At 36.4% G+C, this 27,888-nt stretch overlaps 1 protein-coding gene across 1 annotated transcript in view; it reads right to left on the reverse strand.

The window, feature by feature from the left end:
- Nucleotides 1-856: 856 nt before the first annotated feature.
- The window catches only part of ADGRG7 (adhesion G protein-coupled receptor G7), a 76,960-nt gene continuing 49,928 nt past the window's right edge, over nucleotides 857-27,888 (reverse strand). Inside the window, exons 11-16 of the mRNA XM_026492182.4 lie at nucleotides 27,235-27,347; nucleotides 21,295-21,641; nucleotides 20,515-20,605; nucleotides 17,005-17,160; nucleotides 14,809-14,965; nucleotides 857-6,029 (exon numbers count right to left, since the gene is read on the reverse strand). Coding sequence (XP_026347967.3) covers nucleotides 5,769-6,029; nucleotides 14,809-14,965; nucleotides 17,005-17,160; nucleotides 20,515-20,605; nucleotides 21,295-21,641; nucleotides 27,235-27,347 — 1,125 coding nt within the window. The 3' untranslated portion in view covers nucleotides 857-5,768. The remainder of the gene's footprint in view (nucleotides 6,030-14,808; nucleotides 14,966-17,004; nucleotides 17,161-20,514; nucleotides 20,606-21,294; nucleotides 21,642-27,234; nucleotides 27,348-27,888) is intronic.

The raw sequence follows: 27,888 nt of genomic DNA on the forward strand, positions 1-27,888 counted from the left end.
TGAGTCACATGGCTTGTAGTTGGGACCACAACTCCCAGTCCAGGATGCTCCCCTAATCTGCAACTGCTTGGTAAGTACTGTAGTCAGAAGAGCCAGTCTTCTTTTTTTTTTTTTTTTTGTTATTGCAAAGGTCCAGAAGGTCTCAATTGTTACAACGTGGTTGCATGGCAGCTTCTATCAAAGTTCAGCAAATTATCAATGTCATACTTCCACGTGTAACAAGAGCTATACTGGAAGAAGATAAGAATTGGACCACAGTTCTCTGGGAAATGTAGTTTGTAAGCAATAACACCCTTAAATCATACCACTCTGCTTTGCTTTTATTTTTTTCTTCTTTGGTAAAATAGGGGGTTAACATATTAAGCAATGGGACTTCTCAGAAACATGATCAGTAGCTTGCAAAAAAGATTTACATCCTATTTCTACTTTTGAAGTACTTCACAAATAAGGACTTTAAAAACTAATTTCCAAGTTCATATATTGCTTTGGGGGCTATAAAATGGTACAACCACTGAGGAAAACTGTTTACCGGTTTCTTATACTGTTAAATATACACTTTATCTATGACTCAGCAATTCCAGTACCAGGTATTTCAAGAGAAAACATAGAGACTTATATAAGAATATTTATATCAGTTTTTGGGATGCCTGGGTGGTGCAGTCAGTTCAGCGACCGACTCTTGGTTTCAGCTCTGGTCCTGATGTCAGGGTCCTGGGATTGGGCCCACTTCTGGTTCTGGGCTCAGCATGGAGATTCTCTCTCCCTCTCCCTCTCCCTCTGCCCCTCTGGCTCATGCTCTCTCTTTCCCTCTCTCTCTGTCTCTCAAATAAATAAATAAATCCTTTAAAAAAAAGAATATTTTTATCAGTTTTATTCCTAGTTTTCAAAACTTATAAATGACCAAGTGCCCATCAACTGGTGAAAGCATAAACAAAATGTGATTTACCCAAAACACTGAACACTACTGCAATTAAAAGAAGCAAACCACTGATACAGCATGAATGAATCTCAAAAATACTATGGTGCCTGAAAGAAGCCAGGATCAAAAGAGGACATGATTCCATTTATGGCATTCTAGAACATGCAAGACTGATGTCTGGTAGTAGAAAGCACATCGGTATTACTTGGGGTTGGGGATGGCAGAGGATTTAACTGGGGTGGAGCACAAGGGAATGGTACAGGGTGATGAAAAAGTGCTTAATCTTCCTTAGGGTAGTGGTTTCACAGGTGTATACATTTGTTAAATGTTTTTTAAAAAACAAAATACTGTCTTTAGTGACCCACTTGTGATACTGAAGTTTCCTGTGGTGCGGGGCAACACGGAGCATTACACGTGACTGGCATGGATGTGAACATGCTGCATGTCCAACTGCAACAGCCTTTTTGTTTATTCCAAATGGTACGTCCTCTCATTTGGTAACATACCCTTGGGGACACTTTGAAGAAAATGCAAAGCCAATTTCAAGTAGCGTTGGAATAGCTATGTTTTGGCCAAGATAGGTTTATTGGGTTGTTTAATTGTTAAGAGATATGTGACTTGTGTGATCATGTTTACCTGTTTATGTTGGGCGTCAGGAAGCTTATGGTCTAATCTGAGACCCACTCCTAGCAAAAATAGAAGACCATCTGACATGTTTCTTGGGTACTACCTTTTTTGCTCCTACAATTATTTTCCCTTCCTCTGATTTCCTTACTTAGTCAGTTTTTCAGCAGCTTTTGTATATTTTTTCCAAATACACATTTAACAAGTTACATATATATAAACGAAGTAGTAGATGATGCATATGTAACACTACTTTCAATCTGAGTTTTGTATGTGTGTTTTAATAAATAATTGCTAATAAAACTTCTCCTCTCCTCTCTCAAGATTTAGTGTTTTGTTTTTAAGAAAAGGTAGATGGACACACACACAGAAAATGTATTTGAGAGGAAAAAATAACATCATGGAAGGCCACCTGCCCGCTGTACCAAATAATGAAGAGTTAAAGACGTCACAAGTCTGTCATATATGATTCATTTGACCTTGGTTGGCATATTTAGGTCCCTGTTCTTCATTTTAGAAGTTTCTGCATTGTTCCTAACATATTCCTTAACACAAAATGAAAAATATGCTGCCTGTATGAGGACATATAAACTCAAAAAAATGCTAAATGCTCCATAAATCTTTTGCATATTTTGAATCAAATGCGGAGTGAGCATTTCATTATATTAAAAAGTGAGGACAACGATAAATGAGGAAAATATTTTCACCAAATGTATCATTAAAGGTTAATAACTATAATGAAAGGAATTCATACAAATTTATGAGAAAAAAATAATAGCTCAATTGATAAATGGACAACACAAATAACTAAAAAATAAAATACCAAAGTAAACAAGTATATAAAAAACATTTATGGTACTGCAAATGGTGACATTACAAATTAGTGCAATGTTTTCAAGGCAATATGATAATATACACAAGGGATGTAAACAAATGTCCATAACTTTTGACATGTTTATCTTAATCCTTAGAGTTTATCTTAAGGAAATAATTAAAAAGAAAGGGGGGAAAAGTATATATATACCAGTTTATTAATCATGTGTCACTACAATATAAAAATTTAAATAAGCTGGAAATCCAATAGAACTTAGTAACTTATGCTATATTATGTAATCAATTATTGTAAGGACTGCATTACTGGGTAATTTAAATGAAAATCAGGATAAAATTTCATTTACTGTAATTACAGTTATTTAAATCCTTATGTATTCAAAAAGCATAAGAAAACATGGAAAAACAGCCATCTTTGATAGGTTAAGGAATTATGAATTTTGCTTTTTTGAAAAATATTCTTTGTAAATATCTTCCAAAATTGTCATAACATAGTCAGCAGTATTTTAAAAATCCAAGTAGGAAGCCATTTCTTCTCTTAGTAACTGTCCCTGCACCCCCCATGCTTGCCCCAGGAATGGAACCTAATCCTGGTATCTGTCTTGGACCTCATCTAAGGAGCGAGGTACCAGAGGTCCCAGGGAGACATATTAAGGGGGTTTCACAGAGCCAGAGAGCTCCAGGGGCTGCCAGGTGGGTATGATACAATTGGCACTTTTGGTCCTAGTTTCCCAAACATTTGCAAAGAATCCAAGTTCTTTTGAATGAGACAATGATTTTGAGAATAATCTCCTTTGGTTGGTAACAGAAAAAAAAGAGGTAAGGTAAACTTCAAAATGGGAAGAGTAAGAGAAAAAGCAATCAAAACTCCAACAATTAAATAAGCAGCTCTGAACTGTCAGTTTAGACCCAGGAAAGAAAATCTAAAGGTCAGGATAGTTTGTTCCCCCAAAGAAACTACATGTGCTGCCACAAGCAGAAAGGCTACAGGGCATTGTTATCACACAGAATCTATCAGAAACATGGAAAATGGGCTCCATGTCATATCGTGGGAACCAGGACTCTGCGTCTCCTTTTCCTGAAATTTTCTTTTTAAGTTAAGTCACCATTTGGCTCCTATGGCCCCTGTATTTGCTCTTCAAATTGCAAAGCACCAAATAATTAATTCTTGCTTTCCTTACCCACCCCATTCAAACTCTGCTCAGACAAGGATCAAACAGGCTTATTCGGAGTAAGGGAAATGATTGATGAGCTCATCCTCAATGTAACTGCCTAAGCTCCACTCCAAGATATCCTGTCAGCGAGGTCATCCCCCATCCCTCCACTTCACAGTGGGCATGACACTCAGGCTGGCCCAATATTCCCTGAACACAATGCCTGTGGGCACATGTGGGCACATGACCAAGGAAGTGGTGCCAGTTCTTTGGTCCTTTGCTCTTCCTGCCCCTGCTTTACTCTATATCACAAGGAACTGAGCCCCACAGGTTCTGAGCTCAGCTGGCCTTCCCTGAAAGGAGGTTGCAGGGCAGGAGAAAGGGGATGCCAATGGCCAATGTTCAGCCATGTAATCCAATTTGAAGATGGAGCCAAACACAGAAGGACAAAGACCCAAGAAACAGGGAGAGGAACAGAATCCTAACACATTCTTTGAACTCCTTGCTTTTGAATTCCAGACCTAAAGTTAGTATTATCATATATTTTATGTCCTGAGCCAGGACCCTTGAGAGAAAAGGGGCTGCTAGTAATACAGAAGTCAGGATAACAGGTACAAATTAGAACAGGTTCAGGCAAACTAGAACATATAGTTACCCTACCTAAAACCAGCTCAGCCTTTGGACTTTAAAATTAACGGAGCCATTAAATTCTCTTTGACCCTTAACCTACTTTCAGTTGATCTCTATCACTAGACTTCCTGACCACTGCCTGAGGCAAAGGTTTAAATCAATAAGAATTACTCCCTAAGTAGTAGGATTTCAGGGTAGGAAAGTAAACATCAATGTCTGCCGTCTTATCCCCCACAATATGTATGTAAAGTTTGCACATTTTTGGTATAGCCATTCCAGGAAAATTATAGGGAATTTTGGTTGCTTTACTCCCAAGAAGACTGAAGAAGTGCAAAGAAAACTAAAATCACCAAGGGAACACATATACTCCACTCTCAGGCTAAAGGAGGCTCTTTGGTGATCTTTCTTTTCACTTTAAAGTGGCTCTTATTTAAGGTTTACTTTCATCTGAATATAAATTTTGGGATACAGAATAGGTCAGCCACATCTTATAATTTTTCCAGCCCCTATCTAGGGATATTACCACTACTAAAAACACTGACCTCTGAGAACTGCTTTTCGTCTTTATTCTCTTCTCTTTACTTTTTCCCATTAGCCTGTAAGGTCTCAGTTATACTGCAGATGAGATAGGCTCTCAGCTTGCCTAGGAATCCAACAGTCATTTACAACCATTTCTATAAAAAAACCACATGTTCATTAGGGTGTGGTGAGAAGGGTATGGCACAGCTCACATGACATTTGTTAGTCCCTTAGTTCAGGGCACTCATAGCACTTGCCTAGTTTATGACAAAACAGAACACCACAATTCAAAGACTGTATGTCCTAAGTTCAGTGGGAGTGCTCCCCACTCTTGTAGAGGTCATTTTTTCTTCAGGAAGCCATTCATAAGCCATTCAAGTGTTTGAAATTCCATGAGCAGTGAGATTTTTCTAAACTCATAAGTAGTGCCAACTTTTCGTTTTTTGAGTCTCAATGTCACTTCCTCAATAAAAGGACCGATGTATCAAGAACCAGAAGGAAATATACAGAGGCTTTAGTAACCAGCTCATCTTTTTGTGTCTCACTGCCATTTCTTATAGAGCTAAATCCTCCAGTCACCAACATGCTCTTTTTTTGAACAGAAAAAATATCCCTTTCCAGAGGTTAAACTGGCACAAAACCCTGAAGTAGAAATAAAAATATAAGCACATACAAATTAAAATATACAGATCAAAAGTATTATATATATAAGCAACTCCCTGCAGGGTTCATTAGGAGTCATTTTGTTCTGGAAGATACATTTTTCTCCTCATGTTCTCTTTAGTAAATTGTAAAAGAATTTGTTTTAGCAACATTTGTCACATTTATGATATAAGTAACAATGATATTTTGAATTATCTTGAATGTTAGGTGGAATTCTTTTCCTTGTATGGGTGAGAATCTATCGAATAATAGAAAAACTACCAAATCCATTATCCCTGATGATAATAAACAACAGGTTTTAGCCTTGAGCAAAATATATTGAGGGAGACTTTCTGGGAGGACTGAGTAATAAAGGAAAGAAACAGAATGAGCAAAACTTCATGTGAGTTGTACAAAAAGAGGATTACAACAGGGAGGAGTTTCACTGTCTAGATGCTTGTGTCCGCTTGGTCACTTCCACAGAGTGTCGTTTCCTCTACAATTACAGATGGCTCCAGCAGCCGGAAGTGCTCGCTGAGCGCTGGAACCGACCTCAGCATGTTATACATTCTCACACGCAGCCTCAGCGCCGTGACTGACGGCAGCACCTTCACTCTCCCCGTGGACTGCGACAGCGACTTCAACACTTTGGCAGCTTCACTCTGGAAGATTTTTGTTTTGACAGTGTAGAGGATAAAAATTTGCAATCCCTGGCAGATAGAATAAAAGTTTAACGTTAGATGAGCATTGAGATACAGAATCAGGGAAGAGACTACTTTTCCACCCACCCTTCTCATCATGCACACAGCTCCCCACCTCGAGTTTACATCGGCAGCTGCTGTGTACTTTGTTGTCTCAGAGGGCTGAGCTGGCGTTCCTCTCTTATGGAAAGTGCTACATGTAAGCGGTCGAGTCAGAAGACCCGAATTCAGGTCCCAGTTCACCACATGTTGGCTGTATAACTGAGAGGCTCTGTGTCTTCCGGACACCAACCGGGTGTCTCTGCAATCCAAGTGAATTCTGACACTAGCAACCCGGAGTTAGTGTCAGATTCCAAGGGTAAAGTCTCAGTCCTCGGACTGCCTTCACTTCAGATGCTAGTCAGAAATATTGGGTACCCACATTACCCATACTTCTGTCTGACTTGACTACAAAGTCGGAAGTTCCCACAACCCGCCTCCTTGCTTCAGGTTTGATAATTTGCTAGAACTACTAACAGAACTCAGGAAAGATCTTTACCTACTATTACCTGTTTATTATAGAGGATACAACTCAGGGGCTGCCAAATGGAAGAGATCCTAGAACAAGGTATGGGGGAAGGGACATGGAACTTCCATGACCTGTCCAGGTACGCCACCCTCCCGGCTCTTCAATATGTCCACCAACCTGGAAGCTCTCCAAACCCCCTCATTTAAGGGTTTTTGCAGAGGTTCCATTATATGGGTTTGGTAATTGTATCATTAGCCATTGGTGACTGACTCAATCTCCTGTCCCTTTCCCCTTCCTGGAGGTGGGGCCAAAAGTTCCAAGCTTCTGATCCAGGTTTGGTTTTTCTGGCAACAAGACCCAGCCTGAAGCTTTCTAGGGACCCCAGCCACCAGTCATTCATTAGCATACAAAAACACTCATATCACTCCACAAATTCCACGGATTTTAGGAGCTATGTGCCAGGAACTGAGGACGAAGACCAAAAGTTGATGTTTTAGTATACCACAGTAACTTCACTTTTTCCCTAACATCTTTTATTTTCAATTTCTGAAGGAGGCAGATTGACTATGGGTCACTTAATTCTTCCAGTTCTAACATTCTATGATTGTACAGTTCTTGGCATTTTAGTAACATAACTAAAAATTTGGTGCATTTAAGAACAAAAAAAAATTTAAGCACTTCCTATTCGTGGTTTTTCCTGTCCTTTACATACAAAGATCAGATGTGCATAAGAAATTAATCCACAAAAGACTGAATACTATTTTCTGTACACTTTTAAAATGAAAACTACCACTTAATGAAGTCCTATTGTTATCAGACACCGCTTTTCATTTAATTCTCACCATTTAATCCTTCTCATTTAATCCTAACACATCCTATAAAATAAGCCTTACTATCCCCGTGTTACAGGTGAGATAACTATAGCTCAGGTAAATTAAGTAACTTGACTAAGGTTACCCAACCAGTAATCACTGGAGTCTGGAGTTGGACTCAACTCTATTTGGTTCCAAAACTCTTCTAGCCAATATACTATTCTGCCTCTTGCTTGAACTGCAATAGAAGGATATTATAAAGTATATGACAACATCTAAGTGTCTACTCTTAATTTCTCATTAATATCCTTCGTTGGAAATAACAGACTAACATTTATAGTTGAATAACAGTATGTGCCAATGTTCACTTCTAGATTTTGATGATGTACTAGGGTTATATAAGATATTATCATTAGGGAAAGCTGGGAAAAGAGCACCTGGGAACTCTATACTATTTCTGCAACTTCTTGTTTTAAACTATTTAGAAATAAAAAGTTACTTTAAAAAATCTGTGATATCTCCAGATTAGCATCTCTAGGGCCCAAGCCTTAATAAGGATCTATTTCTAGAATCATATCCTATAAATACTGTTGTAGGAGACTTCTGGTGCTCTCGTAAGATAACCCAAAGACCCTGAGACTTTAACTAATAAAGTCAATACATCTTGGCAAGGACAGACCAGTTCTCTGACCAAAAACAGGAAGATTAACTTGCTCATTATCCAACAGGTGGTATTTACTCTTCTGATGACGGACTTGATGACACAAGAAAGGGTGCATAGGGACATAGGTCTCAGAAGAGCAAATGTGGTCACTGGCCATTCTGATTGCTCAAGGGAGAGAGATCTATTTTGAGAACATGAGAAATCTGGTCCCCTTTGTGGATTACACCCTTTCATATTTAATTCTAAGGCAAAGACAGACTGGATGAAATTTCTGGTTGTGCAACTGTTAAGAAAAGACCCAGACCACAGAGAATTCATAAAGACACCATCCTGTGAAACTGTGTGAGTGGAATCCCAATACTTCTATACTCCTTAAAATCCCAAAGATGTTATTGAAAAACACAAAATGTATGGATCAGACTAATTCTCACTAGCACAAAGATCAAGTTTTGCTTTTTAAGTAGTATCTATAGCACTTAGTTAATGTCTGTTAGAATTATAGCCTTCTGGGGCGGCTGGGTGGCTCCGTTGTTAAGTGTCTGCCTTCAGCTCAGGGCGTGATCCCAGAGTCCTTGGGATCGAGCCCCACATCAGGCTCCTCCGCTGGGAGCCTGCTTCTTTCTCTCCCACTCCCCCTGCCTGTGTTCCTTCTCTCGCTGGCTGCCTCTCTCTGTGTCAAATAAATAAATAAAGTCTTAAAAAAAAAAAAAGAATTATAGCATTCTAAATCTAGAAGGAGACTCACATGTAAACTAGTCACTTCAGTGTACATAAAAATCAAATCCTTGTTTAAAGTAAAGATTTCTAGCTCTTACCCCATAGATTCTGACTGACTAGGTAAGGGGTGAGGCCCAGGAATAAGCATTTTAACATACTATGTAAATTCTCACATAGGCAATAATATTCAGACCCACTTTGAAAAACACAGCACTAATTTTAACATGCCCCCTCCGTTTTATATTTTACATACCTCACTCAGAGAGCTTGTGAGTTTCCTAAAATCATACGATCATTAATGGTAAAGCTAGAAGACAGCCTAACTCTCCTTTTAGCCCAGTGCTCTTGCCATACGGCCACCCTCAATTTTACCAGATAGTTTAAACATTTTGTAATGAACCTCTATTTTATAACATGCCCTTCATATGCACAGAGGAGAGAATATCCTTGATTATACCTCCTTTCAGGTACTTTTCTAAATTCCTCATCACTCTAGGCAACAAACCATGGGTCAACTGGCAATCCAGACTAAGATTATCCTATTTATTTCCCTTCTGGAGAGTTTCCATTGGGTGTTAACAACAGTGAAAAACTGCCTTATGTTCCTTTAAATTTAGTGGCAGGCACATATCCATTGCTTGAGGTGGTAATTCTCAAATGGCAAAAAAAAAAAAAAAAAAAGTAATTTTCAAAAGAGGGTGAGGTGCTTAGAAACATTAAATGTGGTGGTTACAATTTACAGCCAAGCATCTCCCATGCTGCACTATACAGATTTCTCAACATTCATTGTCCAGTCAAATTCATCTAATGCTCTCTCCAATAGTTTCCATTTTGTATCAAAGACTTATCTCCTCAGTGATACTTGACCAGGGCCAGAAATAACCTCAGTGACAAGACAATCATCAAACACTGCAGTTGTTTCACAAAATATTAGACAACTATGGCCCATCCTGATATCACACAAGATGTTATCTACAATGAAAGATACACATGAGCATGTTTCTTGCATGAAAGACCTGGAAATCTAGTTAAGGAGATGAGACTTGAATGCATAAAAAGTTAATTTCTGAGTACAAGAAGAAAAAGGACAAGTGAACTTACAAAACTACAATAATTCTATTTAATTTGATAAATTATATTTATTGATTTAATTCATAGTAAAATTAATAAAGCTAGAATTAAAGTCATCACTTCAAGAGTTTAAAGCCTATAAGTAAATAATCTATGTGGATTATACCAATGTCAGTTTCCTGGGTTTGACAATGTATTATAGTTATATAAGATGTTATCATTGAAATAGCTGGGTGAAGGGTACATAAGAACTCTCTGTACTATTTTTGCAACTTCCTAGGAGTCCAAAATTATTTTTTTTAATTTTAAGGAATTGCATAAGAATGGGAAGAATAAAAAACAAAAGAAGAATTTTGACGTTTTTGCACAACATAAAATCTCAGTAAGTCTATAGAATTTCAATAAAAAAAGATTACTGCCAAGAATTAAATGCCAAGCTAATTTGTGGTTCACGTGTCATGGTACCTAAAGAAAAATTACCAGGTAGGAAAGTCCTCATTAATATTTACCAGCTACCTATTAAACAATTACTCAAAAATATACTAATGAGAGATTCATTAAGATTAAAAAGTCAAAACAATAAGACATTCCAATATAAAAGGACCAGCAAAAGGCATTGAGGCTATTTAAGCATAAGAAATTGTAGTTGAGTGTTTCAACTATACTTTAATTTAAAAAAAAATTTAAAGAAAAGAAAATGCCATTGAGATAATTATCAAATATAATCCAAGTATTACAAATATCTCTTGAAAGAAAATAATGTAGACACTCTAATTTAACAGCAATAATTGCAGAGTAAATTTTAAGTTGTACCAATAAAACCAAGAGACAGGAAGCAGCTGCACTGTGTTAATGTTTTTAACTTAAAAAGGGAGGAATCAATATATGGTTGCTTTATTCTGGAAATTGAAAATTGTATCTTACTAAGTTGTAGTAATGTTTAATAAACAAAGATAATAATTAACAGAATGAAAGTGTCCTGATAATTAGAGAAGATTAAGTAAAAGCATGCATAATTTTTGTAGCACAATATATATAAAACTTAGGAAGAAATGGATTGACGTGAAAAATAAAATAAGATGACAGAACAAGATCAAATATATTAGTTTTGATGGTTAACATTCAGCTGAATAGCTAAAAGTTTAACTTTTTTAATAAAATGGAAAAACAATGAGAAAATGATTTTTTAAAAAAATACAAATCTGAATATATGGGATCTAAAAAGAGGTAAGTCAGAATCAAAGTGACACAGAAAGCTTAAAGATTAAAAAAACTAGTATAAATAGATAAGATCAAAGAAAAGCAAATAAGTTGCTGCATTAATATATGGAAAATCAGATTTCGAGACAAAATGGGACTGAAAGTGACTTGCTATAATGATGAAAGATATAATGCACCAGAAATACACAATATCCATAAATTTCTAGGAACATGATAATACAGCATTAAATTGTATAAAGACAAACAGTGAAACTCCATATATAGACAGAAAGGTCTTTGTAGTATTTTTCATCAGAGTAAAAGCCATTGTTCTCTATGAAAGGAGGCACAGAGGTAAGAAGCACAGACAGAAATTCTGATTTCAAGATAAGTCTTTCAATAATGCATACTTGTTTTATCTCAGAATTTGACATTCTCCACGCAAATACACAAACAAAAATCCTCTAAGGCCAAACAGAATTATCTTCATTTTTAATCTAACATTTTTGTTCATTCAAGTCACTATTTTTGCCATGACAAAAATTAGAAGGTGACCATAATCCATAGTCTAAATGTTCTGCTTCTTAGAGTAGATACTCCCAATATATTAATAGAATGGGTTACAAAAAAGAAAAAGAATATAAATCTTCATTTCCTATTTTAAAACAAAATATGAATGGAATATTTTTTAAAGATTTATAATTAAATATCCTTGAGATAAGACTCAAGGAATAAAAGCACCTTCAGTCTTATGTATAGTTATGTTACAAAAACAACTCCATAAGTTTCTGCTCTTCAAATCAACCCTCTTGCAGATAACAACTATAATCTCTGGACAAAATATTTTTTAAAACCTACCTGAACACGTGAAGGAAAACTAAAAGCAGTCTGAAACTGGAAGGAGAATCTACATTTGGGAGAAAGGGAACTGTAACTGGGTAGGATTCCTGTTTTGTTTTGTTTTAATATCTTTTAGCCAGAAGGCACAGTCTGATCACCCCACACAGGGTGACTAAACCTGGAATTAAAATAGGCAGTCTTACTAGGTTGAAGAACTGGAAGATGGGGTTTGGGACAACTACAGAATCTGAAAAATAAGGAGTAATATTCAGAATATCCAGGAAGAAACAGAGAAGGGGAGCTCCAGATTCTGTTTATTAATTCTGCCCAAATCTTTAATTGACCTCTGAACTGTAAATGCATGGAGTGCACTCTAAGAAGCCTGTCTGAGGCTAAAAAGACTAAACAAAGATTTCCATTGTTGTCCTCCCTAGGGGAGATAGTTTTCAGTTTTAGTCCAGCTAAGTTAATTATATGCTAACTCCATTCTTGGTAGGAATAAAACAGAATGAAGAGTTGCTAGAGCATATTATTTATAATGCCCAGGAAACAACCAAAATTACTAGACATATAAAGAAACAGAAAAACATGGCTTGTACTAAACAAAAAGGCAATCAATGGGGATTGATTAAAAGACCCAGGCATTAGAGTTAGCAGACAAGGAAAAGTGTTATTATGATATGTGTAGGGTGGTAAAAGAAAATGTACTCATAATGAGCCAAAAATTAGGAAATATCAGCAAAATAAAATCTATGGAAAATACTAAGATAAAAACTCTTGAAACTAAGAAAGTATGATATCTGGAATAAAAATCATTAGATAGAGTTAACAGCAGACTGGAAATGATTAAAAGCAAAATCAATGTCCCTGAAGATGGATCACTAATATAATCCAATCTGATGAATAGTAAGAAGAAGAAATGAGAAAGAATAAACAGCTCAGGGACCTGTGTGGAACAACAGCAAATGGTCCAACATGCATATAATTGAAGACCCCAAAAAAGAGAAAATTAAAATAACAGGATAGAAAAACTATTTGAAAAAATAAAGATAAAAAATTCCTCAAATTTGGTGAAAGATATAAATAAACAGATTCTGGGAGCTCAGCAATCCCAAGCAGAATAAATGCAAATAAAATAATATCTGTGCATATCTTAGTGAAAATGCTGAAAATCACAGATAAAGAGAAAATCCTGAAAGCAACCAAAGGAAATAATGCATTACATACAGAGGAAAAAGAATATGGAAACACTGAGGATGTCTCATCAGAAACTGGAGCAGGTTTGTGAAATGACTCTTTCATAATACCAAAATGGGGGGGGGGGGAATCTATCAACCCATTATTCCATATTCAGTGATAATACCCTTCAAAAATGAAAGTAAACAGAGGAATAAAAAACTAGAATGGCAACAGAAAACAAATAGTAAAATGGTAGATATAAATTCACCCATGTTAATAATTACATCAACTCTAAACAGACTAAACACTCTAATTAAAGACAGAGATTGTCAGAATGAATAAAAGGGTAAGACCTGCCTATTTGCTATGTACAAGATACATACTTTAAGTGTAAAAGCACGGATAGGTTGAAAGTAAATGTATTAAAATATATATACCATTCAACCAATATACACAAGAAGGCTGGATATCAGATAAAATAGATTTCATGCCAAAAAGTACTATCAGAGTTAAAGAGGGACAGTTCCAAAGGATAAATGGTTAATTTACCCAGAAGACATCACAATCACAAATGTATATGCATCTAATTGCAGAACTTCAAAATGTGTGAAGCAAAAATTGACAGAATTAAATGGAAAGTAGACAAATTCACAATCACAGTTGGAGATTTTAATACTCCTCTTTCAGCAATTGAGAGAACCAGACAAAAATATTGGTAAGGATAGAAAATCTGTACATTACCAACAATCACTTTGACCCTACTGATATTTTTAGAACACTACACACAACAATTGCAGAATGCACGTTCTTTTCAAGGATAAATGTTTCCTCAAGATATACCAATTCATGGCCATAAAACTATTATCAATAAATTTAAAAGAAATGAAATAAAAAATTCACACACAACTGACCAACACCGCATAATGAAGTAACAGAAAAACTAAACAGACCAATAAAAAGCAAGGAGATTGAATAAGCAGTCAAAAACCTCCTGATAAAGAGAAGCCCAGGATCAGATTACTTCACAGGTGAATACCACCAAACATCTAAAAAATAATACCAATTCTCAAAAAAACTGAAGAGGACAGAACACTTCCAAACTCATTTTATAAGGTCAGCATTACCCTGACACCAAGCCAGACAAGAACACTACGGAAGAGGGAATTTCAGACCAATATCCCTGACAAACACAGATGCCAAAATCGTCAACAACTATGCGAGGCGATGGATGTGTTCATTATTTTGATCTTGGTAATCATTCCATAACATATATGTATATCAAATCATCATGTTATACACTTTAAAGATATACAATTGCATCTGTCAATTATTCCCAATTATTCCTTAGCTACATAACCTTATAAAACTTTAAAAGAGAGAGAGAAAGAAAAAATTCGGCTTATCCCATGGGGGTCTAGGCTCCAATAGTAACTGTAACATTGTCTATATCAACCATATCAACCATGCTGAGGAGCTGCCATGAACTTATTACATGGGAGAAAAGGAATCAGGAGGTGTTTTCTAAGCCAATCCCTGGACAAAATCTCTTCTTCTAAGGGAAGGGGGACTAACATGGTCTAACTGTACTGCAATTATATTCTATGAACTGTGCCCAAGAAAGAACATAGTAGGTAAATTATAAAGAACTTTCTTTCCTCTTCCTTTGAAATGTACTGAAAATAGTGTCTCCTAAAGGTAACTAAACAATGACCTTCAAGGTCACCTTTAGTTTAGTCTAAGGTGATATCATCCCCACCACTGCATGATCTGCTCCTTTCAGACTAATCCACACCATACCTGAGTTGTGTTGAAAAGGCAGAACATGTAGTTGAAGATAAGGCTGAGGTCATCATTACCAATTAGCATAAAGTATGCCAGAATCCAGGTAACTCCAAAAACAACTGTAATAGATAATGTACTAAGAATCTTCTTTAGGAAGGAAACCTTTTTTGTGCTAGATAAGAGAAAGCAAGAAAGAGAACATGGTTTTATTTCTTAATATCATTTTACTTATTAATATCACTGTTACCCTCCAACTGAGAATACATATTCGGGTGCCCATATATACTGTTTAACAATATTATGCATTAGGTGGAAAACCATGTTCGACCTACATCTGGATAAAATCTGATGTAGCAAGCTTCATTAAGGAGTACAGTGATACTTGCTGGAAAGCTCAGGCATAAACGGTCCTTCATACACTACTGCAAGCAAGTACCACACACACACAAAATCAGTGTTTTCTTTGGAAAGGGATTTTATCTTGGTGATTATCTTGTGGATCAGCCAGTAAGAAATTCCTTTTCTGGGCATCTGGTACTTTCCCATGATGTACGTTGATATGAGAATGAAAGGTTAGTAAGATGTAGAAATCTAGGAATCTGAACTCAGCCATATGACTTACCAGGGGGATACTGGCAATTGTCCGACAAGCAGAAGCTTGAAAGCACTTTGCTCAGTAGAGCTGGCCTTTTTTTTTTATTGTTCTTTGGAGCCCTGACACCACTATATTGAGAAGCCTGGACTGGCCTAATTGATGATGAGAGAACTACACAGAACAGAGATTAGCTTTCCCAACTGAGCAGCTCCCACTCAAAACCACCACCCACCCACCACCAGGCACAAAACTAAGTCATCTCAGATCATCCATCCATATTCAAGTCAGTGAAGGCCAGAACAAGCACCTGACCAACACTCAAACTTAGGACATATGATAATAAATATTTGTCACTCTAAACCAATAAGTTTTGGGGTGGTTTGTTATGCAGCAAAAGCTAGCTGATACATGAAAGATAATTTGTTAAACAATCAAATTGTAACCTGCTTTTCACGGTGACTAAGCCAATTTAAGAACCATGAGCTGTCAGTCAAAATCTAGAAATACAAATTTGTTGCTCTCTGTGACCAAAATGATACTGTTTTAAAGGAAATATAACCTATTCTGCAATTAGGCTAAGAAGATTTTACCAAGATGTTTCTGCATTGCTAATAAAGGTTTGAATGATTAGTAACGATAGCCTTCTCCCGCACATTTCCCCTCAGTATGGATTATCATCCATACAGGAAAGATGAAACTTACTCTCAATCGGTAAAGCACATATTTAAGATGAAATTCCCACTAATGATGGTTGTTTTCACACATCTGTTCATACCAAATGGATCCATTTGGTGACCAACAGAGCTCATGGATGTGCTTATAATAAATGTACTGGGGGTAAATACAGTCTTGAAAAATTAAACCTAGATTCATGGCCTCATTAGCACTGCGTTCTAACCAGTTGTGATGTTTGAGGTGTGGCTAAGGAGAGTATATCCTTTTAATAGTTTCTGTTCTTTACCTCCCCAACTGAAAGTTTTTTTGTTTACCAGGGACAACAATGAAAATGCTTATTGAGGCCAGGAAGGTTATAATAAGGACAGAAGCAGCACACGTGGGAACTGATGAGCCAGAGTGCACATGTCCCACCTGCAGGAAATGTGGACGCAATGCTGCCAGATGTTCCAATTTCTCAAGAGAACATATAACGTTTAAGTGAAATCTCCCAATTTGTATATGTTTTAAACTAATTTTAAAAACTTAAAGTCACTATCAGATTCAAGAAACACATGTAAAATATAGCCTGCAGCTACTAGTTTGTAAAATGAAATAATACAGTTACCAGCATCTCCTCACAATCTTCTCATTTCTTTAATGATTCAAATCCGATTTCTTGAATATTTGGGATTGGGGGAGAAAATTTCTTTTTTTGAAGTCTTTGGGTTTAGTTTTTAGTGGGGCTTATACAGCACGAAAGTGTGTTATGCAGTTCCATATTGTTGGAAGATTTACTTTCTGAGACAAAGTTTAAAAGAAAATCTTCCCTGCAAATCATATATCTAGGCCATTGTTCCAGAAGTCTGAAAACTGTTTTAGGATCTGTCGATGTACTGTGGTGCTGTATTATGTACTACATGAGTCATGCCTGGAAGCATCTCACGAAGGGGTAATCTTACCTTGTCAGATTCTGGTTAGTCTTCCATATCACTTTAACTACAATGATAATAAATATAACAATATTGTTGATGAGGATAATGGTGATAGGTATCATGAATGACCACAACAACGGACTTGATATAAGACCATTGTTGCCTGAAACTGCCAGCCAGCAGCTATGGGGAAGAAAAAAAATGATTTTAGTAGATTAAAAAAGGTTATACATACTGGTTCTCTATGCTATTAACATTACTGACATTCACTTTACTGAGAGAACTGCCAAAAGCCAATATCCCTTTGCATTCTATATATTTGAAATGACTCTCAAGAATTCAACTGCTAGAAAAAAAATGAAATACATGAATTCTGCCATATTTCTTGATGTATGGGCTAGTGGAAAAAATAGCTTTTAAATCAGGCAGTCCTAAATTTAAATGTCACACTATCACTTACTAGATGTCTGACTTTAGGCAAGTTATTGTTTTAGTACATTTTTTAACATGAAACACATCTAGGTGGCTCAAAATTTTAAAGGTACAAGTCATCATAGAGAGACAACTGCCCCTACAACTATCCCTCCTACAACTATCCTTAGTCACCTAGTTTCTATCTCCAGTGCTAATCAATGTTTCTTGTGTATTCTTCCAGATTTAGGTTATACATATGCCAGCAAATACATTTTTTTCTGATTTTTAAACAAATAATAACATGATACTTCTATAACTTACTTAACAACATATCTTGGAGATCACTCCAGGTGAGATTATAAAGACTGTCATTATTTTTTATAGCTGTATGCTACTCCATTTTTCTGTTACAGGGTTATTTACATAGTCACTTATTGATGGGCATTTTTAGAAGTTTAATGTTTAAAAATATTTTTTAATAGTTTTTTAACCTCACTGCATCTGTTTTGAGGTTTTTGTTGCTGTTATTGTTGCAAATGGTTTTGGTGTATGTTTTTTTTTTCTCATCTGTGAGGTATGGTAATCACTTCCTGGCATTGTTACAAGAATGAATTCATTTATTTAATAAGTATTTACAGGATACATGTATGTGATATCTAGTTCTAGATATCAGATATTAGCAGTGAACAACAACAATAAAAAAAATTTCTTCTTTGTGACATGATACTATATATAGAAAACCCTAAAGGCCTCCATACTGTTTTCCACAGTGGCTGCAATCCCACCAACAATGCAAGAGGGTTCCTTTTTCTCTGCATCCTTGCCAACACTTGTTGTTTCTTGTGTTTTTGGTTTAGCCATTCTGACAGGTGTGAGGTGATATCTCATTGTAGTTTTGATTCGTATTTCCCTGATGGCGAGTGATGGTGAGCATCTTTTCAAGTCTCTATTCACCATCTGGATGTCTTTTTGGAAAAATGCCTCATGTCTTCTGCCCATCTAGAGAGCATCACAAGTGGACCTCAGATGAAGTATTTAACTCCACAGTGATTTTGCCCCGTGAAACAGACCATGAAGACAGCGTTATCATATACTTGCAAAGACTTTCCCCCTCAGGCGTTATAATTTCCCATGTTACCTCAACCCTTCAGAAAAGTCTGAAACAGGCCATGTGATGGTGGCACTAACAATTAGGGGATGGGGCATTAAAGAAGAGTGTGTCCTGCCCTGCAGTCACCCCTTAATTGGGTCCTTGCAGAGAAAGCAGTATCTCAGAGGAAGTGGGTTAGGGGTTTCAGGTATGACTGGCAGAGCTGGAAGCAGTTGGGGGAGAGCATGGGATATAGTGGTGCAATTGCTGGGGGAATAACTCAAGAAAACCAAAAATACTCCCTCCTCTTTCTACATACATCCCAAAGAAATGTGGCCCTTGAAGCACATGTACAGGGTGAAAGGTGGGGGATGTGGGTCCAAGATAAGGCAGATATTTATGTTAAACATCCTTCTTCTCTTCCCAACTTCTCTTATTATCATTGCCTCATGTCTTCCCTAACCTTTAACAGTGTACTCAGGAAAGAATCTGCTGTCAATTACTCATAGCTTAGCGTGAATATATTTAAGATGGTAGGCTTCTTTCTCCTGAAGGCTTTTATAGGGGCAGCTCTAGCCCTGTCCCAAGGTTAGGGTAGGAAATCAGTGGTGCGGTTTGAAAGGAATTGCCTCTCCTGTGACATAGTTGCATCTTACCCCTGATCTGTAATCGTGGAATTAAATTTTTAAAATTCATTAAAAGATATTTAACCCTAATTAAACAGAAAAAAATAGTACCTGGAGTATTTGGCTCCTAAAATCAAGCCAGGCAGATAGCCTCCTACTCTACAGTCGGGCATGGTCAGCCTTGGACATAGGTGTGCACCCTAACACCACAGCCTTCCCTTGGCTATACTGGCACATTTCCAAGAGTTTTGTTTTGTTTTAGTTGCTTTGGGACTTACGGTGGAATCTGGGAGTGAGCATGGTTGAATTATAAAAGGAGAGGGGAGGATAAATTAGAGAGCAATTGCCATTTGGTAGCAGAAATACAGGTAAAGGGGCACCCGGGTGGCTCAGCTGGTTAAGTGCCTGCCTTCGGCTCAGGTCATGATTCCAGGGTCCTGGGATTGAGCCCCACATGGGGTTCCTTGCTCAGCTGGAAGCCTGCTTCTCCCTCTGCCTGCCCCTCCCCCGCTTGTGCATGCTTGCTCTCTCTCTCTCTGATAAATAAATAAAATCTTTAAAAAAAAAAAAGAAATACACATAAAGAGTTCAGCTCAGTTTTCTCTTTTTTTTTTTTTTAAGATTTTTTATTTATTCATTTGAGAAAGAAAGAGAGAGCCCGAGCAGAGGGGAGGAGCAGAGGGAGAAGGAGAAGCAGACTCCTTGCTGAGCGGGAAGCCCTATAAGGGGCTTGATCCCAGGACCCTGAGATCATGACCTGAGCCAAAGGCAGACGCTTAACTGACTGAGCCACCCAGGTGCCCCTCAGCTCATATTTCTTCTCTCCCACCTCACAGAGAACACAAACACCATACAGTCAGATATTTCCATTAGTAACAACTATTAACACTGTAATCTCTGCGAGAATTTTTCATGTGTGATAAATCATCATAAAATATTCATTCTAATCATATCAACATAAAACCGGTCATAAGAATGGATAATGCTCTTCAAACTATAAAACATCTTCACACTTTCTTGACCCCTCACCGTGACCTCAGAGTGGGTGTTACTATGATTGTTATTCCTATTTCCTAGATAAGAAAACCAAGATAAAGGGTTACTAAGGAGCACACATACTGTGTCCTATGATTTTTAGGCTTAATAAAAGAAGACAAATCTAACAAAGTTTATATTATCAATTTAGAAGGTAATAACTTGCTTTACAAAAGGATTTATCAGGAAACTTTCATGTCACTACATTTAAAATACAATGTATTGTTTGAGAATTTGAAATACCCACTTACAATACATTATGATACTTATAAATGAAGATGCATATATACAGTGACACTTGGACTCAATATCACTGAACAGTTACACTCTTATAACAAATAAATGGACATTTTAAAAAATATATAAACTCACATTTCTTCTTGTCGGTAGTCTAACTCCCATTGTGAACCACTCTGAGAAAAAATAATTCCCACTGTCACAACCACCACTACAGCCGGGACTCCTATATGACAAAAGAGAGGCATTGAATTAATAATTTACCCAAGACTGGAATTCATTATAAAAGAATATGAATGAATTATACGTCTGACCCTTTTCAAGACTGTGCTGTTTTTCCACTGTAGACAATGTACCAAATGATCTTCAGATGGGGGTCAGTGGAGGACACAAGTTTTGGTAACTGCTTGCCTCTTTCTTTTATTGTTGGCTCTACCTACTAATCGTATACATTTCTGATTTCTTTGTAACTCTGACCACAATTTCCATTCTTAAATGGCCTAATTCCTCTTCCCCTTGAATAAATTTAAATTTAGATATGGCCCACACAATTCTTTTCTGGAACCCAGTAAATTTTCAAATTATTTTTCTTAGAGTCACTTCTGATGTTCTTGAAACATTTTTTTAAAGTAGCTAGGAAGTTAATCCTATGTGGTCTAAATTTCTAATGAAACTAATAGAGATGGCAAAGGAAATTAACATCTTGAGGTTAGCTTAGGATGTGACTAGTGAGGCTGCCTGATCACATCTGCCTCCTTCCCAGGAGTGTGAGCAACGAGGCAGAAGGCGCCCTCCTAGTGACCGCTGGATGGATTTCCATCTCGCCTACCTCAAGGTCTTGTACTGTTAGGTTGCTGAAATTAAGTTATTTCAACAAAATTAAATTTCTGAGTGAGTGGAAAGGCAAACACCTACCCCATCCGATTAAAGAGATGAACAGAATGAAATGTTGAGGAAGAGGCTTCATGGTCCTAATGAGAAGGAAATAGAGCTGTGCGGCGCTCAGGGCAGTCCAGGTAAACGTCACTAACAGGAAATAGTGCAGCAAGACAGCGACGGCAGTGCACGTGGGATTCCAGACGTCAACAGTGTCTTGCATGAGCATTTCATTTCTGTCTGAGTCAGTCATACCGGTGTCACTATCACTTTTCTTTACATTCTTATTGGAGTTTTCAATTCCAAACACAAAGAGGAGGTTAAAAATCAACATGGATGCACACAGACTGACCAACACCCAGGTTACTGAAGTTTTTCTGACGTTCCTGAAAACAAAAAAGCAAATATAATCAAACAAATAAACAGCACAGCTGCAAGAAATAAACTCGAGTGAAACTGTGAGTGAACAAAGAAATATTATTACCCACTGGAAATCCAGCTCATAGCCCAGTGGGTTATGCCTTCCCGAGCACCCTGTCTTCGCATTTCCACAAAGAGGTGAGTTAGAGAAAATAGGTTGATGCACCCTTCCTTAAAACTGTGTTGTAATCAAAGGTGACAGCTATTCTTCAGAGAGGACCCCCCACTGAATGCTACTTTCTGGCATCTATACCCTGTGTAGTCCCCCCCCAGGGCCAGCTTGTGACTTGATCTAACTAATGAAATGCACCAGAAAGCCTGGCCGCTGGGGTCAACTCATTCAGCAGATAAAGTAGTGCTTAGGGCCAATGATACTTTTATGGCCCGCAGCAAAGTTTTAACTCCTTTTAAAACCTGAAGGGAAAAGAATGAACTTTTATAGGTCAAAGTACAAATAGGAGTAGATAATATTAATATATTCACCTTTATACCAATACAGTTGTAAAACACAGTTTTTAAATCTTTTTTTTATGGGAGAAGGATCCCATAAAGGCACTTTGCCCATGAAAGTCATAATAAGCGTTCCCTTTGGTTCTCCTTGGAGTTCTGAGCCTCCGGGTAAAACGTTTAGCTAACCTGCTGAAGAAACCACATAGGAATGTTCTGGGACTATATGGAGATGGAGAAAGACCCAGCTGTCCCAGCAACCCAGAGGAGCCCCGAGTCCAACTCTACCCACCATCTGACTGCAGTCTCACAGGAGACCCTAAGAGAGACCAATAGAGGAACCATACAGTTGAGCCCAGTCAAGCCACAGAATTGTTAGAGAGAAGTAATTAATGTTTTAAGCCACTAACTTTTAGGGCAGTTTCTTCTACCACAACAGACAATAGGCTCTACTCTAGATTTGCAAACATATACAAAGGCTATCTATAGAAAGGCTCTAAATGGATTTTTTTAAATTTCAAAATAGGAAACTTGCATATTAGTAGATGAATCCATGTTCAAAGGTAGAGGAAAACATCTCTTGCATTTTAAAAAATATTTTATATAAAAAAATTAAGATGGATTTTAAAACAATAAGGCCAAATATAATTTTAAACTACTTTTACAAGTTTGAAACAAAATGGTATAATATTTAGCTTACCTTACATTTAAAGAGCAAGGTTCCCATAGACATTTTAAATGAAATAAAAATATTTAAAATTTGTTCCGTGGCCTATTGCTGCTACTGAAGATATTCTTAGCAGACTGATGATTACTATCTCTCTGGAAGGCCTACACTCAACAAAATTTCACATGTGTCTTTTCTGTAAGACGTTTCATAACCCTTTTTCCACGGAGTACCTCCCAAGGACTAGTGTCCCAAGGACGATACTTTAGGAAACACCTGTTGATAGTCAAATGGTCAAGATGCTCTGAATGAGCCAGTTAATATATATAACATGCTTGACAACTGTTCCTTCATTTGAAGATGTAATTTCTCGGTGTAGAACCAAGTGCTCTTTAAAACTTTTGGGTTTTTTTTTTTCTTCTCATCTTTATCTAAGATCTTTGCTAGAAAAGAACAGCATTTTCTCATTTTCTCTGCAAGCTGGCATTGTTTATCAGTAGTCTTTAGAAGGCAGCACGAGAGAGAAAATGTGTGTGTGCGTGTGCTCCTGCTCACGTGCGTGTCCTCTGGTGACCCACCTGCGTGTTTTCAGATTGGCAGAGAATTCAAGGTTGCCCTAAATAAGGTGGATCTCAAATGTGAGGTTTCATGTTCTTTTTACTGTGCACGTATTGTTTTCCTTAGTGGGTAAAGGCAGATATAGCCTTAAGTCCCCTCTAGTGACATATTACAATTCTCTGTATACTATGCCATGCAGTCTAATATTGATGAAAGTTTTAGAATCTCCATCCAGTACCATCTAAGCCCTCTGAGGTTTTCAGACTACGAGGCCTCTTGGAATAACTATTTCCCTAAGTTTATTACTGTGCTTAAAATTCTAATGTCTTATCCCCATCCCCCATAACATAATAAAAGATTATTATTTAAAAAAAAGATGGAAAAAGCCAAACCATATAGAAAAAGACTGATAAATTCAATTGCATTAATAGTTAAAACCCCATATGGCAAAAATTAATACATAAATATACAAATAAAGTGGAAAAAAATAAAATAAAAATCTCATATCTGGGCAAAAAAAATTCTAATGTTTTGAAGTACCCATTTTAATTATTCATTATTATTATTTAATATTTAATATTATTGGTATTAATATTTAATAATAATATTATTTATTTATTTTAATGTCCCAGAATCTGATGAATAAATCTGTTCATTATTTACATAACCTTCATGATTTTATAATATTCCATCATGAACCCTCTCAGTCTTTGGGAAGGTGCATAAAAAACATATCTTTAATGCATAAATATTGTATATTTAAACAGAACTTTGTTAATTCCCTTGATTTTTTTTTAAAGATTTTATTTATTTATGTGACAGAGAGAGAGAGACAGCCAGCAAGAGAGGGAACACAAGCAGGGGGAGTGGGAGAGGAAGAAGCAGGCTCATAGCGGAGGAGCCTGATGTGGGACTCGATCCCGGAACGCCGGGATCATGCCCTGAGCCAAAGGCCGAAGCTTAATGACTGCGCTACCCAGGCGCCCCTCCCCCTTGATGTTTTAGTTGAGATTATCTGGATAATTCAAAATTTCATTCAGTTTTTTGAAATTTTTAATGACTAGAACTGAAAAAAGTATTTAAAGAAATCCTTTTATATAAAACAAAGTTAGTTTCTAATTTTTTCCAGTTTCAAACATAAATTATAACCCACAGGGAGAACGGGCTATTTTCAAATACCCTGGCTCTTCTGTGTATTACTACCTTCTGTGCATTAATATTACATTATATTATTTTTACATATAACATATATTATAATTTATATATTATGTAACATATATTGTATATATTTAAATTATATATAATTTATTATAACTTGCACATATTATATATAAATTAAATATAATTATGTGGGACCCTGTCTATGAACAAAGAAAACTATTTGATTCACAATTTAAAAATCAATGCCATTTTTAGATTTTTGTTTTTATTTCCTGATGAGTTTTTAGTGACAGCTATGGCAGCAAAACTGTGCTAAGAAACATGTTGACAGATAATGAAAAAAAAATCTGGTGACGACTAGAAGGGGTGAAATTTTAGGCAAAGAAACTCGTTATGCAGCTACTGCAACTTATTCACATGGGATCAAATAATTGTTCAAGAGTGATTATGACAGAAATACTAATGAAAGGACAAATACAAGAGCCATATCCTTTTCCATGACAGACCTGTAATTACATGGCATGGAATTTTCCTTTAAGGCACTTACCACTATTTGTAATTATATACTTAATTCTGTATATATTTGTGTAACATCTGCCTTCCCCTGAGAATGTAAATACCATGAGAGATGGAGCTTACTTGTCTCATTCATTATCTTGTATTCAGTCTGAACATGGTGCTTGGCCCATAGTTAGCATTCAGTATAAAACCTTTAAATGACTGGCAAGAGACTCATTAAGTGTGATGGATACAGAAGTGGAATCAAATGGAATTCTGGCTCTTTGAACAAATGGCTGATTCTAAGTATGAGGCAGAGAAAGTGAAAAATGTGCTTGGGTCATCTTGTTGTATCTGAAATAAGAAAGTGCTGATAGGGACATGCCAAAACAACATGAAGAGATTCCCTCTGGTTACAGCGGAGAGTACACTTCTTTACAAAGGAAGACAGTAACCAGATGTAGAAAGAATAATAAGTAAGAAAGTCATCATTTTCAACCATCGATGTAGTAATATATTCCAGTAAGCATCATTGGTGGACACCAAAACCACTGAGAAAGAGTTGAGGAACAGGATAGTCACAGAATCATGAAGAATCATCCCATGGATTATCTTTTACTTACAAAGGGAAAAACATGAACCTTTAGGGTGTAGAAATCCAGTAGACACTACTGTCAACAAGGGTCAAATGTAAGAGAACCAATAATGGGACAAACTCACGTTACGTGCTTCTTCCTCTGTCACACTGAAAAAAGGCTTCATGATTTAGTACTCTCATCAAAAATACTTAATCTGTATCTAATCATGAGGAACATTTCAGACAAATCCTAAACTGTAGAATATTCTACCTTCTACGACATAACTGACCTGAACATCTCAAAAGATTTAATGTCCCGAAAGACCAAAACAAACAAAAAAGCAGAGGAATTATTTTGGGCTAAATGAGACTAAAGAGACATGACAACGATTGAATTGGAGGAAAAAACACCCAGTTATAATGAACGTTCCGAGGACAACTGGAGAAATTTTAATACGGGTTATATATTAACATGGTAATATTATATTAATGGTTTAGTTGAATTTTCTGAGTGAGGATAATGGTACTATACTATAAAGGAGAATACCTTTGTTCTTAGGAAATACTTGAAGAACTTAGACACGACAGTCACGATGTCTACAACTTATTTTCAAAATTAGGGCAAAAAATAGAAAAAGAAATAAAGCAAAATATTAATAATTAATGAATCTAGGTGAAGGGTATATGATTGTTGTGTTCTCTCGACTTTTCTGTAGGTTCTTAATTTTTTAAATAAAACTTCAGGAAAGATTTCTAAATAGCAATGCCTTTAAAATAAAAAATTCTGAATTTATACATCTGAGAAAATATGAAGGAATTTAGTAGGGAGAAACGATTCTGAGGGAAAGATGAGTTCATCTTGAAACATCTTGAGTTTAAGAAGAGAACCAGGTAGGAATGCACAATAGACCCCCTTGCTCCACAGATAGCCCTCTACAATGGGCCAGGTATTGTGCTCGATCCTGGGGACACAGATATCAAAACAAACAACAACAGCAACAACAAAATCAGAGAAGGTCACTGTCCTCATCAATTTTCATGAGGATGGGGAAAACAGAGAGTACGCAAGTACGCTAATAAATAACAAGCTTATATTTACAGATTATTAAAAATACAGGCTATGAAAAAAAACACAAGCGCTCCTTGAGTGAGGAGTTCAAGGTGGAAAGAAATGTGTGTTTATAGGTAATTTTTTTAGTTAGATTTTTTTGAACTATGGTATTCAAAGACTTTTAAAAAGTTTCACCATTTGAAAACTTTATATTTTTAACCACTTTAATTTTCAAAAGCTTGCTGTTTAGCAATGGGTTATTCTTTTGCAAATGCAAATTGGTAGGTATGTTCTGTTCCATGCAAAGGAACTACAGCACTCATGAGCTACGGGACATACTAGTTTTATATGACAGGCCTATAATTACATGGTATGCAATTTTTCTTCAAGGCGCTTATCACAGTTTTAATTATACATGTACTTGTATGTATTTCTTAGCTTCTCCAGAACTGAGTGTCCTCTTCTATAAAATGACTTTGTTGAACTAAATCTGATTTCCCTTGTAGTTCCAAGAGACTGCATTCTGACGAGAATATGTGCAGAGGAAATAATATCAGGAGAGCAATTTCTCTCGTAAGAAGAGCCAGCTTCCTTTCTTACCTGGTGACAATCTGAAATACAATTGTGAGAACCAGACCGGTGATGGACAGGGCACAGCCAACGCTGGATAATGTGCTTAGTGATTCAGGATATTTATATATCTTTTCAAAACTCTGGAAAATAAGTTAAGACTTATATTTTTAAATAACCATTCCTGAAATGTCTGTGAAAGTCAACATCATAAAAAGTTACATTGGTCAAAATAACCAGATAGTTGCAAATATATCTTTTTATAGAACTGTTGATAAGTTTTAAAAGGAAATAAATGAACCCCTTATCTCTAAGCAGGCTATATGAAGTAGTGTTGAGAACAGTTATCTAGCTGTCAAGGAAAACATACATACTTTTCCTCATGTCTAAAATCAAAGTTGTTTGGATTAGATCTAAATTGGCTAAAGTTATTTAATTTATCCTTTACATTATTTTTATATGTAATTATAATCCAAGAGGAAATCTGCATATCTAAGCTAATGCACTAAAAATAAAGTTGTAGAAATATTTTTTGGATGTGGAAAAATGTGCATACAATCCTGTAAATTTTTTAAAAGGAGATCTCATTTTGTCTGATATATCTGTATCTATGCCAGTATTTTAATATATATTCATAGATAAGTATATTCCATGTAAGTAAGTACTCTTAGAAACCTGGAGAGG

The sequence above is a fragment of the Ursus arctos genome, unplaced genomic scaffold (assembly GCF_023065955.2).
Source record: "Ursus arctos isolate Adak ecotype North America unplaced genomic scaffold, UrsArc2.0 scaffold_4, whole genome shotgun sequence".
Taxonomy (NCBI): Eukaryota; Metazoa; Chordata; class Mammalia; order Carnivora; family Ursidae; genus Ursus; species Ursus arctos.